Below are 18,335 nucleotides of genomic sequence, written 5' to 3' on the forward strand. Positions count from 1 at the left end.
CATAAACACCATTCTTCATGATTTATATCTCATCTGTCAAAAATTTACTCTGAGCTGAAGCTTTGTCCTAAACCAAGAGCAGTTTTTTTTCTAGACAATCCAATTGTCTGTCTCTGAGCTACAGAAGTACAATATATGTTTGGACCACAATTTTTCAAGCGTTAATAACTACAATGGCTTTTTAAATGAAGCTTTACAGGCCAATAATTAAATCAATTTAGTAAATAATTCAAACTGTCTGGTTGAGATTTTGTCTAGTCTGCTTGCTACAGTTTAGCATTTGATGCTAAAATTAGTAGTGTGAAGGATTTAATAACTCAGTTCTTTAAATTTATTTTAACTCTTGAAAATTGACTGTGGGCATGTTCAGAAACTGTTTTTCATAATGTTTTAAATGCACGCTAATATTTTATTGGCTTCATGCTATCGTCTAGTACAGTACAATGTAATGATCATTATCTTCCCAAGTTGAAATATGCATTTCAAGTTTCCAGATAAATATTTTTACATAATGACAAACTGTTTCAAAGGAGCCATTATGTTCTATCAAATAAGCATATTGCTTTAAAATGACCAAAATACGTATTTGTTCGAGAGAGGGGCTTAAACCAAAACCCCAGCTCAGAACACCCACCAAACTTGGGGAAAGTTTGGATCTGAACGTTGTGATTTGGAGCCCATCTTCTAATTTATACCTTAAATGTCTGTATGTATGTAACTTCAGCAATTTCACTTTCTGTATTTTATTGCAAAGTCCTATAGAATTTAATAACAGAAGAAAAAATAGGATTTGAGAGAAATGACTTTCGATAGTAATAAAATATAAATTCCTTTTGATAGAATTTGTAATCCTCCCTATAGAATTAAATAGAGAACTATATCCCAGCTATAGAACTCTATACATTGGTTTAAAAATTCTGTAGAAAAATATTTGCGATGAAATTTCTTAAGACACTTCAATAACGGAAATCATTAGCCTTTTTTGGAAGGGTGGGAAAGGTAAGAGTATTGTCAAATATTTTAATAATCTACTTTTAAAACCTCTAACATGGTAAAGCAATCAAAAGAGGTGGCCATAATATAATGAGTCTCCTGAGACATGGCAAAATCCTGTCATTTTTTCTGCCATGCTTTTCAAGTGATGGTTCTATATATAACTATAAATGACGTACAGGCATTCCATATAAAGTAAGAAGTTTATACTGAAATGTTAATCCTTAAAAGAATGATGTGTCACTGTACATGCCCCTTACAGTGAGACAGCTTATGTCATCCATGTTTCTTTTAAGGGAACTGCAGTTATGCAATGTCAGTGGCAAAAAGACATTTCAAGATGGCTAGAATATGACCTAAAGAGAGATTCTGGGTCTTCCATCTGGTATAACTGCTCATTTCCAGATCATCCTGAAAAATCATCAGCCTGGTTAGGAGACCTTACTTCTGTAGGTATGCTATTGAGATCTTGTGGGAGCTAATTCAGCAATTTGCTGACAGAAGTCAAAATATTTCAAAATTGCAGATCCAGACAGCTTGCAGTGCTGTGGTGGTTTAGAGACGATCATTTGAAGACATGGCTCAGGACAGGAGTGCCTCCTATACCCTGAAACAGACTGATAGATCTTCCTTCTACTGATTAATGAATTGTTTCCCCAAACTGAAGAGATCAGTTTTTCAGTTGCAGCAAGCAGTGAGAGATCCTCTTTGCAGCAGAGACTTCAGGCGAGTAAACAGGAGACATGAGTGAATTGACTGCCATTAGCTCCCATATGATTTTTCAAATTGCCACCATTTTCACCTTTTATAAAGGTTTGCACCTTTTTCTATTTACTTTCAAAGGATCACATCAGTACAGTGATTCATGAAGACACTTCATAAAAAACACAGGGTTTCCATTCACGCATGACTGTATATGATTGCACTATGCATCTGTAGTTCACATACGTGGTGGTTTGAAATGGATGCTGGGCAGATATGCATTGTCTCCTCATTTCTCTAAGCACAGAGTCTTCCTCCCACGAGACATCTCTCCACTACCCCTGTCCAATGTCTACTTATGTGGAGTGTCACAGCCTTTCCATCAAAGAAAGGTGGTGAGACATGCAGTGTCATGAATTCTGGGATATATTTTTGAATGATAATACTTCTTTAGTAGAGAACGTGGACACCAGAGGGCAAGTGGGGAAGCAGCTCATGGAGGTAAAATAACTGTTCAATGCTACTGACATGGAGGCAGTAAGATCTGCACCCTTTCACATCCTCCAGTGTATCTGTTGGGACTTTTTCTCCCATTCCATTTCCCCTTGCAGCCATCCGTCCCCAAAGCAAACTCAGTTTTATTCCTCCCTTCACCCATCTTACAATCACCTTCCTGATTTCTTTACCCTTCCACTAAGGTCATCCCTGCCCTGCACAGATTCTGCAATTCCCTCTTCTCCAAAAATATTATTTTTTTTGCTCGTAGCTTTATTGCTCTTGAATTCCTTTACTCTCAACTCATGTCAGAGTGGGAATCTTTAAACTATTTAGCGAGGCATTTCCTTACAGTACAATGCTCCACAGAGGAAATCAAACACTAAAACATGTTCTGCTAGGTTACGAAACAGTACAGTGGGTTTCAGGATTTTTTTTTTATTTTTTAAGGAAATTGTTTGATTTGCTTAGATCCTAAAAAAAAAAAAAGAGGGGATTCCTATCCATTCTGCATCTCAGGCCACTGAATCCCTTACCCCAGGAGAGAGGTTCAGGATGCTGTATTAGGAGTCTCTGGGAGGAAAAAAATGAATCCTACAGATGGATAGGACAAGTATGAAATATGCTTAAATGTTTCAGGAGGCAAGCTTTGGTACTACAGACTCTGGTTATTTGAGAGTAGATACCTTGTTAATGTGTGAAAGACAAACTAATTTATACATTTTCTGCATTTCTCTTTTATGAAAATACCGAAGGAAGCAAAAGCTATGCTATCATTTTTCTGTCACTCACGCCCTATCACAGCTGGGTTTCCCCAGTACATTTCCTTTCGGTCTTTTTTTTTCTCCTCTTAAGATCATCTGTGTCTTCTTACCACAAAGTGATTCAGATTCCTTGAGAAAGCTTTGGGATATTGAAACAAGCCTTCCTGACATCAAGAAAAGTAAAAATACAGACAGCACAGAAAATTAGCCAAGTTTCTTCAGTAGTTCCACATTAAGCATACTGTCATATAAATTCAGGCTACTTAATGGCCAGTATTTTGTCAGTTTCTGGTTCCTGAAATAATGTGAAATGGTCCTTTATCCTGAATTTGTTGTCCTTCAATGAAATGCTACCAATCTGTAGAAGACTCCTGAGACTCTGGCGGTGGGGTTTGATGATGAGATGAAAGTTAATAGTAATGACTGAGAGATTGGCTTTTCATCGATCTGTACAAAATTAGATCATAATCTTAGAGTTTCTGGTGAACAGATGCACCCAAGAGAGAGTTTTAAAAAAACAGCCACCCAAAATTTAAGCCTGTTCCAGTTAAGCTAAACTGAAAAAAACCCCACTTACACCAGAAGAAGAATGTCCATGCAGAGGTTTGCAGTTGTTAGCTATTAGTGGTTTAAATTCACAAGTTAAGTTATACCAATGCAATGTTCTTGTGTAGTTGTGGGCAGGGTTAGTAATATGTCAGAAGTGTGTTGGACATCATAAATAGAGCAAGACATTTCCATGAACTCTGTCAGTCCATTTAATTGGTTATGACGCACAATCTACTCATCAATGAGAATTATGTTTACTCTCTGTTGGAGTGCAATTAATTGTTGCTTGGATATTGAATCATATTCAGCACGTCATCAGTACAGTAAAAGCTGTGTTATCTGGCACTTTATCAACCGGAAAGCTCTATTATCTGGCATTTCTGATATCTCCCAATACAAATCCCCAATCTAGTAATGGGAACTAGTATATTGCCCAGAAAGTTATGCAATTGCACATTCTGCACTCTACTTTTATGCAAAAGAGGCAGAAGACAGCAAGCTGATATCAGGGATTGATTCATAAAAGCAGTTTCCAGGGTGTGTTATAGGGTCATTACAGATTCAGCCCAATCTACTACACCTTCCACATCTACAATGATAATTGATAACCTTGAGGCAAGAGCCTTGAAGTGCCTTCTGAATCACCAAAGAAAGATTAAATATGTTCAGTATAGTTTTCGTGTTGTGTATTTTTAGTGATCTGGGTGTACACCATGCACTGCCCATAGTGATATATAATATCATAAGATAAGTTTTCTATACCGTAGGTTATCTGTATACACCTAAGTGCTTCAAGACACCAACCACGCTGCAGTGCAGCACTGCTACTGAGTTGGTGAATACCTGTGTACGGCACTACTGTATTTTATACTTTATTCATTTTATTGTATTCTAATTCTTTGAAAATTGATATTCCATTGGTAAAGTATAACTCTCAGTTAACTGGAATATTTGATTAACCGGCACCCGCCATTCCCCCAACATGCCAGATAACACAGCTTTTACTGTATTTCTGGTTAATTCCTCATGAATATTGTAAACTATATGTTCTCATGATCACCTCTGTTGCACAGGATATTAGCACAGGAAGGTGGACCTAACTTTATATATTCCACAAAATTTTTAAATTTGATTTTGAAGACATGCTAAAATAAAAACATATTTTACAAAATACCTTGAGTAATTGAACATATACCATAAGTACTATGAAACTGCCAAATGCCTAATTGTGCAGCATGGTGGTGATAGCACAAGACAGCTCTGTACGTTCATTTTTTCCACCAATTACTATAATTGTATCTGTTCGTATCAGTGAAGCAATCACATACTTCCTCAAAAAAGTTTATACAGAAAACTTAATGAGTTGAAATTAAACCCATCCTAAAATCTTTCATTGTGCCCTTGTGTTCTGAAATGTACCTCAGGTTCTGTAAAATGAGAGCTTCAACACTGATGAAATTCTAGCACTTCTCTAACCCACCACCAAATACAGGGTGTGAATGCAGCAAGAATATGTATCACATCATCTGTTCATCTAGATTCTAATCCCACTGCTCTCCTTACCTTTATGGATTCTAAGAACAGATATTGTCATTTATGAATTAAAACAATGAGAATGTCAATACCCTTCGAGCTTACTATCATAAAGCAGGCAAGAAGAGTGATGAGGGTGTATACATGTTATCACAGCACCACCAATACCCTGGGTGACTGCTCTGTGAGTTTCCTAATAGAAGCCTCATGAAAATAGGTAGATTAATAATAGCCTGAAAATTACCATACGCAGAGGCTAAATAAAATATTTTTGTACAAATTGGAAATAGGAAAAGTTAAAACAAAGTTAAGGTTTAAAATGGAATCGGGGTCATGTTGTATGCTCCTTAGGCTACGTAACTTTGACAGGCTCATGTAGTTACACTTGTCTGTCCTCCCCTTTCTACCTCAAACTGCTTGCTAAACCCACTTGTTGAGCCTTTTCTTAAATTGGATTGTAAACTGTTCATGGCAGTGACCATCCTATACTGTCTTTGCATATTGTCTAGAACAGTGGTTCTCAAAGTCAGTCCGCCGCTTGTCCAGGGAAAGCCCCTGGCAGGCTGGACCGGTTTCTTTACGTGCTGCGTCCGCAGGTTCGGCTGATTGTGGCTCCCACTGGCCGTGGTTCGCCGCTCCAGGCCAATGGGGGCTGCGGGAAGCGGCGCGGGCCAAGGGACATGCTGGCCGCCCATCCCGCAGCCCCCATTGGCCCGGAGTGGTGAACCGCTGCCAGTAGGAGCCGCGATCGGCCGAACCTGCGGACGCAGCAGGTAAACAAACCGGTCCGGCCCGCCAGGGGCTTTCCCTGGACAAGCAGCGGGCTGGCTTTGAGAACCACTGGTCTAGACAATATGCAAAGACGGTACAGGACCCCAATCCCAATCTACATGCTGTAATAAAGAGAGATTTCAAAGGAGTTGCAGTTGTTGTGTTTGAGGACTGATAGATTTTTTTTCAGTTTCTGGTATGTAGGAAAATTTAAAACTGGTAGTGTTTGTATGTAAACAAATGTTTTGGTCAGGGTACATTTTGGGTTTTATCTTGGCAATTAATTCAATTTGTAATTACTTTTCTGCTCTAATCAATTTGTCTTGCAAATTTGATCTGAAAAAAACAGATGCAAATTGCTACACTAATAAAAGGGGGCACCTGAGCTTCACATGGATGGACCATGTTGATGTGCATCACTTTGTATTAGTGTGAAGTTTCCCATTATTCAGGTGTGGTCTTACAGTTTGCATAAAGTTACTAGTTGGTTTCCTTGATCCTAGAATAAATTAGGCGAGATTTGCTTAAAGACTTTTCATTCCCAAATTTCAGTTTGCCACAATAGAACCGCCTGGTTCCGAATTACACCTTCAAAGAGTAAGATTTGGCTTCTAAAACAAAGTTACACCTGCTTACTTGAGTTTAGGTTCAGAAATGTAAGAGAGATTAATTGAGACCAATTGTTATGAAGGAGGTTAGAGATTCACATCTTCATTCAGAAAAGTTTCATCATATTTAAGACATGGTGCGCTGATAAAGAGGAGGATTTGCAAGTCATGGTCACCAGAATAAACTCCCACCCCTCACCCCACACTCATAGCCATATGACGATGCTAGAGCAAAAATAACTGTGTAATATTTAGCTTGAATATCTATGTATTAATTGGACAGTTGGCCCTGGAGAGCCTATGTGCTCCATTATATTAATCCTTGGTTTTGAATTTGGCTGCCATGCAGTTGTTCTAGAGTAAGTCTTTATTCTAAAAATCTTTCTATACTTTTTGTTGAAATCAAATTAGTTTGTGCCAAAAAACAGGTATCTAAACCAAATAACACTATAAGCTTTTAAACACACAATACTCATGTTTCCACATGCACCTAAAGACTTCCAAATTTAAGTAAAAACAAATCTTATTTACAGGAGCACAAGAATAAAAATCTGAGGCTACTAACATTTTATGTTTACTTTTATGTAACTTAAAAGTAACTGAAAACTGTTTATTAAATTTTGGTAAGAAATTTCACTCCTAGCTGGAGGCCTCTTATGACAAATTGATCAAGAACATGTGTTTACAGCAGAATTATTGTACCCTTGAAAATAGGGAAGTGCTGTGTACACACGCATTACTTTTGCAAACAGTGCCTCGAAAGAGCATCCAGCCTAGTTCTTACAGGAATTTGGAACATCTCATGAAAGTCGCATGTCGCTCCTGTCTGTCAGCAATGTTGGTTTCTTCATTGTAGGCAGTAGACCTTACACTAGAAAACAGTCTTGTAATATATGGAAATATGAATTTGAAGTTGATTAGCTTCCCAAAGCTTTGAAATACCTTTCATTCCTGTACACCTCTTCTTCATACATTAGTGGAAATTTCATGGACTGGAAAGCTCAAGGGATTGGTAATAGCTCAAACCTTTCACCATTAGGTTGCCAGTTCAGACAAGATCCCGGCTGTCATGGCCACAAGTCATTAGACCACAACACTGGTTGCCTAGGAAATGGAACTGGTGACCTTGGTTCACTTTTTTGGTGGACAGGTGTTCACATCCATTAACAACACCCCTGTTGGCAGGATCAGAAGAGAGGTTAAGCACTGAATGGGCATGGAGACCAAACTACTCTCCCCTCAAATGGTGTTCCCTTCAGGTCAGAGATGAAGTACTTTGGTGGGGAATTGTAGGGCATGCTTGCACTGCCACTGCCCTGACCAGGCTGTCAGTTGGACGCCATTAAAGAGGGCTAAATTCACTTCAGAATTACCTGGAAAATGTTTTTTAAAAAAATCTAAAATTGGGTAAACCTTTCTTTAAAAGGCTCACATCTTGTGATTTTTCACATTAGAAATTTCTTGTATTATTTTTAAATGTACTAATAAAACTGCCAATTTCTTTCAGGTGGGTGTACATGGCATTAGAATAGAATTCATCAATGAAAAAGGATCAAAACGCACCGCCACCTACTTACCGGAGGTTGCAAAGGAGCAAGGTCATTGTTGCACTTTATTTCATATGATCTGGTGAAGAATTTAAATATACATATAAACCTAAAATGCAATATTTGACCTTGCACTGATGTCAGATGATGGAGCAATACTTAACTGTAAGGAATGACTCTTATAAATGCCACTTACATGCCTGTATAAAATCAGTCCCGTTATTGGGAAGATTTCAGTAAATTGTAACAGTTTGTTAAGCAAGTCATAAATAAACAGTAAAGTAGCAACAATATGCAAAATAAAAGATGTAGGGGGTGGTACAGTGCGAATTAAAAGCTGCCATTTTTCATACACCCAACTTGCTACAATCAGTGAAATGCAAAACTCATTTAACTTAGTGATGGGATGACTGCTCATGGATTTTTAACAATGGAGTTATTTCGCAACCTGCAGATTTTTCTTTTGTTAGGCTCTCACTGCAGGCACTTAATCCTCTTTAAGAGCTTTGGCTTCCCATTGTTTCTTGGGTGGGTAGAAGGAAGTTGGTTTGATACTGAATATCCCAAAATACTTCTGTAAATGAAAGTGTGTCCCTTTTAAAAGAGGCACAGACTTGTAAGTTCATCATTTGAAAGAACAATATACACTAGTTCTGTTTAATACCAGTATGTGGTGCTGATCCGCTAACTACTTACTAACATTTTCTCTTCTAGCCGTGACTCGGGGTTTTTTTTTCATTTTTTGCATTGTTTTTGCATTTGCCTCCTTATGTTTGGATTTGTTGTGTTAAGAGATAAAGAAGAATCTGCACTAAGGATCACCTTGACTATACAACTCCTTGTCTACAAGTGACCACTTAAAATTATCCCTAAGATTTCCAGTACAATTTTGTTTGTTCTGTACTTATAGATCTGCATCTTTCAGGAAGGTGGTTTTTGCTGAGCCCTTATATGGTCACTTAAGACAGCTTTCACTATATTTATAAAATGTAATTGTTATGTGAACTTCTTTAGGTCAACATTTTTATATATATAATTTTGGATTCTTTTTAAAAAACAGGTTTTTATACATGTGGTTTATTAAACAGACAAAGCAAAATGATATATTTAGTCTTGTTAGGCATCTATCTGAATAATCTAAGCAGTTGTGTACTTCTGAAATAACACATCTAACAGTTTTATAAATAAAAGATGCACAGTTCATTTTCTACGTAGTATTGTGATACCATGTATTCAAAATTTGATCTTTATATATTGCTTTAAAATAGTGTAAAAGACTTGTTGGGGGAGAACCATAATTAACCTAAACTATTTGTGGGTTAATACTCCAAAAATTTATAAGCCAACCGCCAGCAAACTGTTTAATGTTGTAATTCTGAAATTGGAAAAATCACTGTTAAAGTTAACAGTGGCACTTACAGAGATGTCTGTGAGACCCCATACCATTTGGTGATGAGGGATAGGATTTTTCTGTCCTCCACCTGCACCTCTGAAAGCACACTTTGAGCCAGTTAAGATTGCTTACATGCAATATTTCCAATAGAAACTTGATTTTCAAGTGGTTCTATGTATTTTATTTCAATATGATTTAAAGGATTACTGTGATATATGACCTTGCCATAGTAGGATGAAGTCCTTATTTTCTTTTACAGCTTTTAGACTTTGGAAGGATATAATTTTTGTTTCCCCATATCCAGAAAACACAGCTGTCTTGGATCTACTTTTAAACTATGTGCAAGATCTTTGCTTTGCACAATAAACTTACTCTGATGTAGGAAGAATCCTGTATATGGTACTTCCTGCAAGAAGCTGTTCTTAGGAACACAGGAATTTACTTGTTACAGATCTATGGGAATGTTTATAATGGACTTCAGCAGAGTAGATGCAAAAATATAACATGAAATAATATTTTAATGTAAAGTCTGTTTAATTACATGCTCTTTGCTGATTTTTATTCTGATAAAACTCAACAGGATGGGACCACATTCAGACCATAGATTCCTTATTGAGGAAAGGAGGCTACAAAGCTCCAATTACTAATGAGTTCAGGAAAACCATAAAACTGACCAGGTATGTATTAGGGGATACATGACAGATATGTTTTGTTATTTCAATATTGCCCCAGTTTGTTTATTTCCTGTAGACATCTGCTAAAATATTGATGGTAAAGTCTTCCTTCATAATAACAGATTTAACAACATCTTCTGCAATAGTGGTCCTTTCTTCTTTTGGTGTGTGTCTGTAACTTCCATTAATCGTAACAGGAGTTAACACCACTCAGCAAGGGAAGAATGAACTGCTGTTTAATGTATGTCTTTCCAAGAGTCCTCTGTATATTTTATTTCATGCTGCTGCTTAAAGATTGCAACTTGGAAAAACGATAGGGGTGTGGTAGCCCTTACTTTTCAAAGTTAGTGCACCGGGTGTAATAGATGAACCCATGAGGGGATAAGGGAGATTAGGCATTCTCACCTTCAAAATTCAAAGTTCAGCTTGTGCAGGTGCTTCATATGCCCCTGCTAGGAAACTACCTTATCCTCCCAGCCTTTCTGAAAGGAAGGTGATACATTACATAACATTACCCCTACAGCTGGGTTAATCAGGCTGACAGTCCCTATATTGTTGGGCTGGGGACTTCACTCCCTCCACACAAACCAGACAGCGTTTGTTGACTTTTAGTGCTTTGAGATTACCTTCTCCTTTGTAGTGGACACACTGTCAACTGAATGATGTAGAAATGTGGTTTTATAGGGGCAGTTCTGCATGCACCTAGAGAGGTACATTGTTATACACTTGAAAAATACATAAATTACAAAATTGAAAGACTGCAGAATTCTCAGTTTGGTCAGGTGATTATCTACTAAGAAGCAGAGAAAAAAGAATTACAAATAAGTCCTTTTCACTTCTCCAAAGATACCATTGGTAATAGTTTACCATTCCTGGAGACGGGAAAGCTGATAAAATGTCTCTAGAAAGATTTTTCCTTGGTGACAGTTACTTCATTTTAGACACTTAATTCCCTTCAAGCCTCAGTGACTGGACCCACTTAGACAAAACAGTTTAAGGATAAGGTGGTGCTATACACTTGCCCTAAATTCCTTCCAAAGGTGTTAGTGAAGTTCTACCTCAGTCAGCCATCATGCTGTCAATACTCTTCTCAAGCCATTACGTCTATTCGAATAAGACCTTTCTCTATAAGTTCATCATCAACGGGCCATGAGGCTATAGTAAAATAAGGCCTTCTAAAGTCCATTTGGCATATTTTGTTTCATTTAGCACAATACCCCAGGACATGTTGTTCCCGAAAGAACCATGGAGAAGAATCTCTCATTAGTATTCCTTTGCAGAACTAAAACTTAAAGATCCTGTTAAGGCACAGCAAGAGTAATATATGCGTCCTTAGCAAGCCACTGATTTCTTTCTCTCTCAAATTTTCAGGGTAGCCCCGTGGTAACCACCCACCTTCATACATTAGAAGGAACAGAACTTAGGATCTTCAGCACCAAAGCATAGGCCACCTATAACACTGAACTAAGTATCAGGTTGCATGGTTGCTGAGAACAGCCACTACAGAAAGTCGTGATCACCCACACTAGGCCAATATATTATACAAAGCATTATTGCTCAGACTCAGTCCTTGAGCAAAAGTCAGATTTGGTCCATCTGTGTTACAGAACCTGTTTCTCTACTAAAACTGCATGAAATTTCCTGCCTCCTGCTGAACACTTAATTTAATTTTGGCTTGTCCCCATAGATTAAAAATTTGTTATGAAGTATCTTAGACACTTTAAAAGGAAAGACAGGTTTGGGTTTTAATTCTCTTTTCTCCTAGTTTGTGTGTCTCATTCCTATTTAGATTCTCCTTTCTGCATGCAGGTAGCGGCAGAACCAGACTTGTCACTGAGATTCATAACAAAAGCCAGTCGTCTGTAGAAAGCTCCAGATGTCATTACTCCAACAGTGATACCAGTATAGTAACTGCTAAATATAAAATTACTTTCCTCATCTTTTTATAGACAGCCACTCTTTTTCATTTATTTTAATATAGCAACATGAAATAGAGAAAGAGAGAGCGATGTAGGAATACTTGTCCCATGTATATCACCCCAAGTACTGAAACTAGGAGAAAAGAAACTAACAGGCAGGACAAAATGTCTGTCCTTTATTTTCATGTGTGACAATCCAAAGTAGATGTAAGACCCAGTTTCACAGATCTGGCCATGTGCTCCTTTGCTGGCTACCCACTGGACTGTTATGAAGGGAAACTTTCTGTGTCTCTGCATCTCTTGTGTGTTTTATGCCTCTGGAGCCTGAATGCTCCAATTCTCAGTTCCCTAGGCTACTGTTGAAACCCTAATCTTTTTTCTGGCACCCTCTTCTGAAAGCAGGAACCCGCTGTCAAGCTGCTTAGCCCCTGAGTGCTATGCTGACCCTTCAGACTCCCCCGTGCTTAAACAAACCCACTCCTAGAACTTCCTCCTAAAGGAGTGAAGTTTCTGATTACAGTTTAGTTTTCTCTTGAGGAACTGTAGTTCCTGTTTGAGTGATTGCACATGTGCATTCCACTGTAAGTCTGCAAGCACCCCGAGCACAGTCACCAGAAATGTTTTCCTCAGTGGTACCCATCAGGGCGGCTCAAGTGCCCTCTGATGCCATGCACCTATAGTGCCAATATAAATCACCCAACTGACCCCACACTTCCTCAGTTCCTTCTTACTGCCTGTGATGGATAGCAGTTCCAGTGACCTTGCTTTGGCAGGCTCTCTCAGTGGTCTTTTTCTTATATTTGTATAGTTAGTTGTAATTAGTTTTAGTGAAGTTCTGTAACTTGGTGATTTAGCAGTTTTTAGCAGTCTGTTCTCTGGTGCTGAGGCATGCCTCGGTCACCGGGCTTTGAGCCCTCACCTCCTGCAACAAGGCTATGCTCCTGACCTACCCGCACTCAAGCTGAAAGTGCCTAGGTGAAGTTCATGGTGGGGACCATTGCCAAATCTGCAGAGACTTTAAACCTTGCACAGAGAAGGATCGGGAGGCCAGGCTGAAGTTTTTGCTCATGGAACCGCACTGAGACCTCCATCTGAGCCAGGTTGGTGAGTCTCGGCACTGAGTGACTCAGCATTGGTAAGGAGTGCTTCTCCTGCCATACCCGAGTCCTGGCACCAATCACCAACGAAGATGGCCAGGCCTGGGGACCAGAGTAGAGTTAGATCCAAACCAGGTCACTCCTCTGGCTCAGTACTGCAGAAGTCGGCACCGTTGACTCTGGCACTTACACAGGCACCTTCGAGTCCAGTACCAGATGAGTGTCTACATCTGCAACACAGTGCAGTACCAATACTGTGCTGGAGTCATCTGCTGCTGCCCAGGCTCAGGGTTACCATCGAGTGCCTGGCCAGGAGGTCACTGGAGACCTACGCCAGTCCAGTGGCCCTTTTGGAATCCGTGGGGTTTTCCCCCAGTTTCCAGGGCATATTCATTGTGTATGGTGACCAGAAGTCCCAAATTTTATAGGGAAGTCCCGATTTTTGGGTCTTTTTCTTATATAGGCGCCTATTACCTCTTCACCCCGCCCCCCATCCCAATTTTTCACACTTTCTATCTGGTCACCCTATGAGGGTGCAACCCCAAAAATCAGAGGACTCAAAGAAACTGGATTTGTTTGGTAGGAAAATTTATTCTACTAGGAGGGTTACAACTCAAAATTGCAGACTAACAGGCGCTGCGGGGCAGGTATGATTTTAACATGTTGGCCTCCATGCAGAAGTTCGAGGACTTGGTCCCACAAGAGGTTAGGCAAGAGTACTCCTCACTGGTGGACAAGGGAAAATCAGTGGCAAGTGTCTCGCTGCAAGCAGCTTTGGATGTGGCTGGCTTAGCAGCCAGGTCCATGGTTTTGGCAGTGGACATGAGCAGGAATTCATGACTACTGTCCTTGGGACTCCCACAGGAGGTCCAGCAAACGCTGCAGGACGTACTTTTTGAAGCTTCATGGATTAAAAGACTCCAGGGGAACCCTTAAGTCCCTTGAACTGTACACATCAGCGCCTTCAAGGAAGCACTGTAGGCCCCAACAGCCTGTCCAGTACTGTGCTTAAATTGCAGCAAGGGCAGTTTAGGTTGGACATTAGGACAAGCTTCCTAACTGTCAGCATAGTTAAACACTGGAATAAATTACCTAGGGAGGTTGTGGAATCTCCACCATTGGAGATTTTTAAGAGCAGGTTAGACAAAAACCTATCAGGGATGGTCTAGATAATACTTAGTCCTGCTCTGAGTGCACGGGACTGGACCAGAAGACTTCTTGAGGTCCCTTTCTGTTCTACACTTCTATGCCAGACCCTGTTTCTCCTTTGTTTACAAACTGCCTTTAGCCTTTCCCACTCGCTCAGCATGTGGTCCTGTATCACCATGGACCTTTGGGTGTTGAGCACAGTGGAAGTGGGATACACCCTCCAGTTTATTTCTGCCCCTCTTTCCCACCCTCCCTCCTTCCCCCTCTTCAGTGACCCCCCCGACAAAGAGCTTCTGGCCCCAGAGGTTCAATCTCTGCTTTGGGTGGGAGCTGTGGAAGGGGTTCTACCCCCATTATTTTCTAATCCAAAAAGCCAAGGGAGGTCTCAGACTGATTTTAGACCTGTGTCAGCTCAACAATTATTCCCTCTCTGGATCCCAGGGATTGGTATGCCATCCTCCATTAAAGAGATGCCTATTCATATATCCATACACCAAGGACACAAGGTTCCTCAGATTCGTAGTGAACCACTTGTACTAACAGTTCATGGTCCTCCCATTCAGCCTGTCTGCAGCTCCATGGGTGTTCACAAAATGTATGGCAATAGTGGCAGTCTTCCTGAGGAAGTTTAGGGGTGCAGGTCTACCCTTATCTAGATGACTGACTAGACAAGAGCTGGTCCAGGGCTCAGGTAGTGTTCAAGTCCCTAAGCCTTCTGATAAATGTAGAGCAGTCTACCCTCACTCGGGCACAAAGGATAGAGTTCACTGGAGCAGTGTTCAACTCTACTCAGGTCAGGGCCTACCTCCCAGAGGGATGTTTCCAGTCTAGCACATCCCTGATAACACACCTCAGAGGTCATCCAATCACAATAGCCCAAAATTGTATGAGACTGTTAGGTCACATGTACTTATGTGGTACAACATGCAAGGCCCCTCAAGTTTCTCCAGACATGGCTGGCCTCAGTGTACTCACCAAACCACCACCTCTGGACACTCTACTCACAGAACCTCCTGGGGTTCTCGTCTCCCTCAATTGTGGTGCTATAAGGAGGGCTTTGGGATGTATGGCCACTGGGAGGCATTCATGGACAGAGGACAGTTCTCTCGGGATGGACTTCATCTGAGTAGGGAAAGAAATAGACTTCTAGGATGGAGGCTGGCACAACTGATTAAGAGAGGTTTAAACTAGGAATTTGGGGGAGATGGTTGGAAGTTGTCCAGGTAATCTCCACGCCGGATTTTAGCATTGAGAGGGAAGAAAATGAAGTAAGAAAGGATACAGCCGTGGGTAGGAGAATGTATATAAAGGAGGAAGGGCAGTGTGGATACCAGTCTAATAGGTTATACTGGCTGTAGAATGACGGTGCCTAATATGGTACAAAATGTGAGTGAGGCCAAACAGCAAAAATTAAGATGTTTGTACACCAATGCGAGGAGCCTAGGTAACAAAAGGGAGGAACTAGAGCTACTGGTGCAGGAAGTGGAACCAGATATTATAGGGATAACTGAAACATGGTGGAATAGTAGTCATGACTAGAGTACAGGTATTGAAGGGTATGTGCTGTTTAGGAAAGACCAAAATAAAGGTAGAGGTGGTGGAGTAGCATTGTATATCAATGATGAGGTAGAATGTAAAGAAATAAGAAGCAATGGAATGGATAAGACAGAGTCCGTCTGGGCAAAAATTACATTGGGGAAGAAAACTATTAGAACCTCCCCTGGAATAGTGCTTGGGGTGTGCTATAGACCGCTGGGATCTAATTTGGATATGGATAGAGCCCTTTTTAATGTTTTTAATAAAGTAAATACTAATGGAAACTGTGTGATCATGGGAGACTTTAACTTCCCAGATATAGACTGGAGGACGAGTGCTAGTAGTAATAATAGGGCTCAGATTTTCCTAGATGCGATAGCTGATGGATTCCTTCATCAAGTAGTTGCTGAACCGACTAGAGGGGATGCCATTTTAGATTTGGTTTTGGTGAGTAGTGAGGACCTCATAGAAGAAATGGTTGTAGGGGATAATCTTGGTTCAAGTGATCATGAGCTAATTCAGTTCAAACTGAATGGAAGGATTAACAAAAATAAATCTGCAACTAGGGTTTTTTATTTCAAAAGGGCTGACTTTCAAAAATTAAGGAAATTAGTTAGGGAAGTGGATTGTACTGAAGAACTTATGGATCTAAAGGTAGAGGAGGCCTGGGATTATTTTAAATCAAAGCTGCAGAAGCTATCGGAAGCCTGCATCCCAAGAAAGGGGAAAAAATTCATAGACCAAGCTGGATGAGCAAGCATCTCAGAGAGGTGATTAAGAAAAAGCAGAAAGCATACAGGGAGTAGAAGATGGGAGGGATCAGCAAGGAAAGCCACCTTATTGAGGTCAGAACATGTAGGGATGAAGTGAGACAGGCTAAAAGTCAAGTAGAGTTGGACCTTGCAAAGGGAATTAAAACCAATAGTAAAAGGTTCTATAGCCATATAAATAAGAAGAAAACAAAGAAAGAAGAAGTGGGACCGCTAAACGCTGAGGATGGAGTAGAGGTCAAGGATAATCTAGGCATGGCCCAATACCTAAACAAATACTTTGCCTCAGTCTTTAATAAAGCTAAAGAGGATCTTAGGGATAATGGTAGCATGACAAATGGGAATGAGGATATGGAGGTAGATATTACCATATCTGAAGTAGAAGCGAAACTCAGACAGCTTAATGGGACTAAATCGGGGGGCCCAGATAATCTTTATCCAAGAATATTAAAGGAACTGGCACGTGAAATTGCAAGACCATTAGCAAGAATTTTTAATGAATCTGTAAACTCAGGGGTTGTACCGTATGATTGGAGAATTGCTAACATAGTTCCTATTTTTAAGAAAGGGAAAAAAAGTGATCCGGGTAACTATAGGGCTGTTAGTTTGACATCTGTAGTATTCAAGGTCTTGGAAAAAATTTTGAAGGAGAAGGTAGTTCAGGACATTGAAGTCAATGGTAAATGGGACAAAATACAACATGGTTTTACAAAAGGTAGATCGTGCCAAACCAACCTGATCTCCTTCTTTGAGAAAGTAACAGATTTTTTAGACAAAGGAAACGCAGTGGATCTAATTTACCTAGATTTCAGTAAGGCGTTTGGTACTGTGCCACATGGGGAATTATTAGTTAAATTGGAAAAGATGGGGATCACTATGAAAATGGAAAGGTGGATAAGGAATTGGTTAAAGGGGAGGCTACAACGAGTCCTACTGAAAGGTGAACTGTCAGGCTGGTGGGAGGTTACCAGTGGAGTTCCTCAAGGATCGGTTTTGGGACCAGTCTTATTTAATCTTTTTATTACTGACCTCAGCACAAAAAGTGGGAGTGTGCTAATAAAGTTTGCAGATGATACAAAGCTGGGAGGTATTGCCAATTTAGAGAAGGACAGGGATATCATACAGGAGGATCTGGATGACCTTGTAAACTGGAGTAATAGTAATAGGATGAAATTTAATAGTGAGAAGTGTAAGGTCATGCATTTAGGGATTAATAACAAGAATTTTAGTTATAAGCTGGGGACGCATCAATTAGAAGTAACGGAGGAGGAGAAGGACCTTGGAGTATTGGTTGATCATAGGATGATTGAGCCGCCAATGTGATCTGGCTGTGAAAAAAGCTAATGTGGTCTTGGGATGCATCAGGAGAGGTATTTCCAGGAGGGATAAGGAGGTTTTAGTACCGTTATACAAGGCACTGGTGAGACCTCACCTGGAATACTGTGTGCAGTTCTGGTCTCCTATGTTTAAGAAGGATGAATTCAAACTGGAACAGGTACAGAGAAGGGCTACTAGGATGATCCGAAGAATGGAAAACTTGTCTTATGAAAGGAGTCTCAAGGAGCTTGGCTTGTTTAGCCTAACCAAAAGAAGGTTGAGGTTGATTGCTCTCTATAAATATATCAGAGGGATAAATACCGGAAAGGGAGAGGAATTATTTAAGCTCAGTACCAATGTGGACACAAGAACAAATGGATATAAACTGGCCACCAGGAAGTTTAGACTTGAAATTAGACGAAGGTTTCTAACCATCAGAGGAGTGAAGTTTTGGAATAGCCTTCCTTTCATGAACAACACTGCAGCCATGTTTTATCTCACCGGGCATGGAGGAGCTT

The 18,335-nt window shown here is 40.1% G+C and overlaps 1 protein-coding gene across 18 annotated transcripts in view; it reads left to right on the forward strand.

Annotated features, from left to right (window-relative positions):
* AMMECR1 (AMMECR nuclear protein 1) overlaps positions 1–18,335 on the forward strand; it is a 113,757-nt gene that overhangs the window by 74,373 nt on the left and 21,049 nt on the right. For 8 of the 18 annotated variants that reach the window (XR_005226761.2, XM_037908903.2, XM_037908901.2 and 5 more), the window contains 3 exons: positions 1,290–1,442; positions 7,923–8,013; positions 9,936–10,032. Coding sequence is in view for 14 of the 18 variants with exons in the window: in XM_037908903.2 (XP_037764831.1) it covers positions 1,290–1,442; positions 7,923–8,013; positions 9,936–10,032 (341 nt within the window). In the remaining 4 variants the exon portion in view is untranslated. Of the gene's footprint in view, positions 1–1,289; positions 1,447–1,519; positions 1,720–7,922; positions 8,128–9,935; positions 10,033–18,335 lie in introns of those variants that run through there. The other 10 variants (XM_043521727.1, XM_037908905.2, XM_037908904.2 and 7 more) reach the window with 8 other exon arrangements.

Source organism: Chelonia mydas, chromosome 9 (genome assembly GCF_015237465.2).
Source record: "Chelonia mydas isolate rCheMyd1 chromosome 9, rCheMyd1.pri.v2, whole genome shotgun sequence".
In the NCBI taxonomy this organism is placed as follows: domain Eukaryota; kingdom Metazoa; phylum Chordata; order Testudines; family Cheloniidae; genus Chelonia; species Chelonia mydas.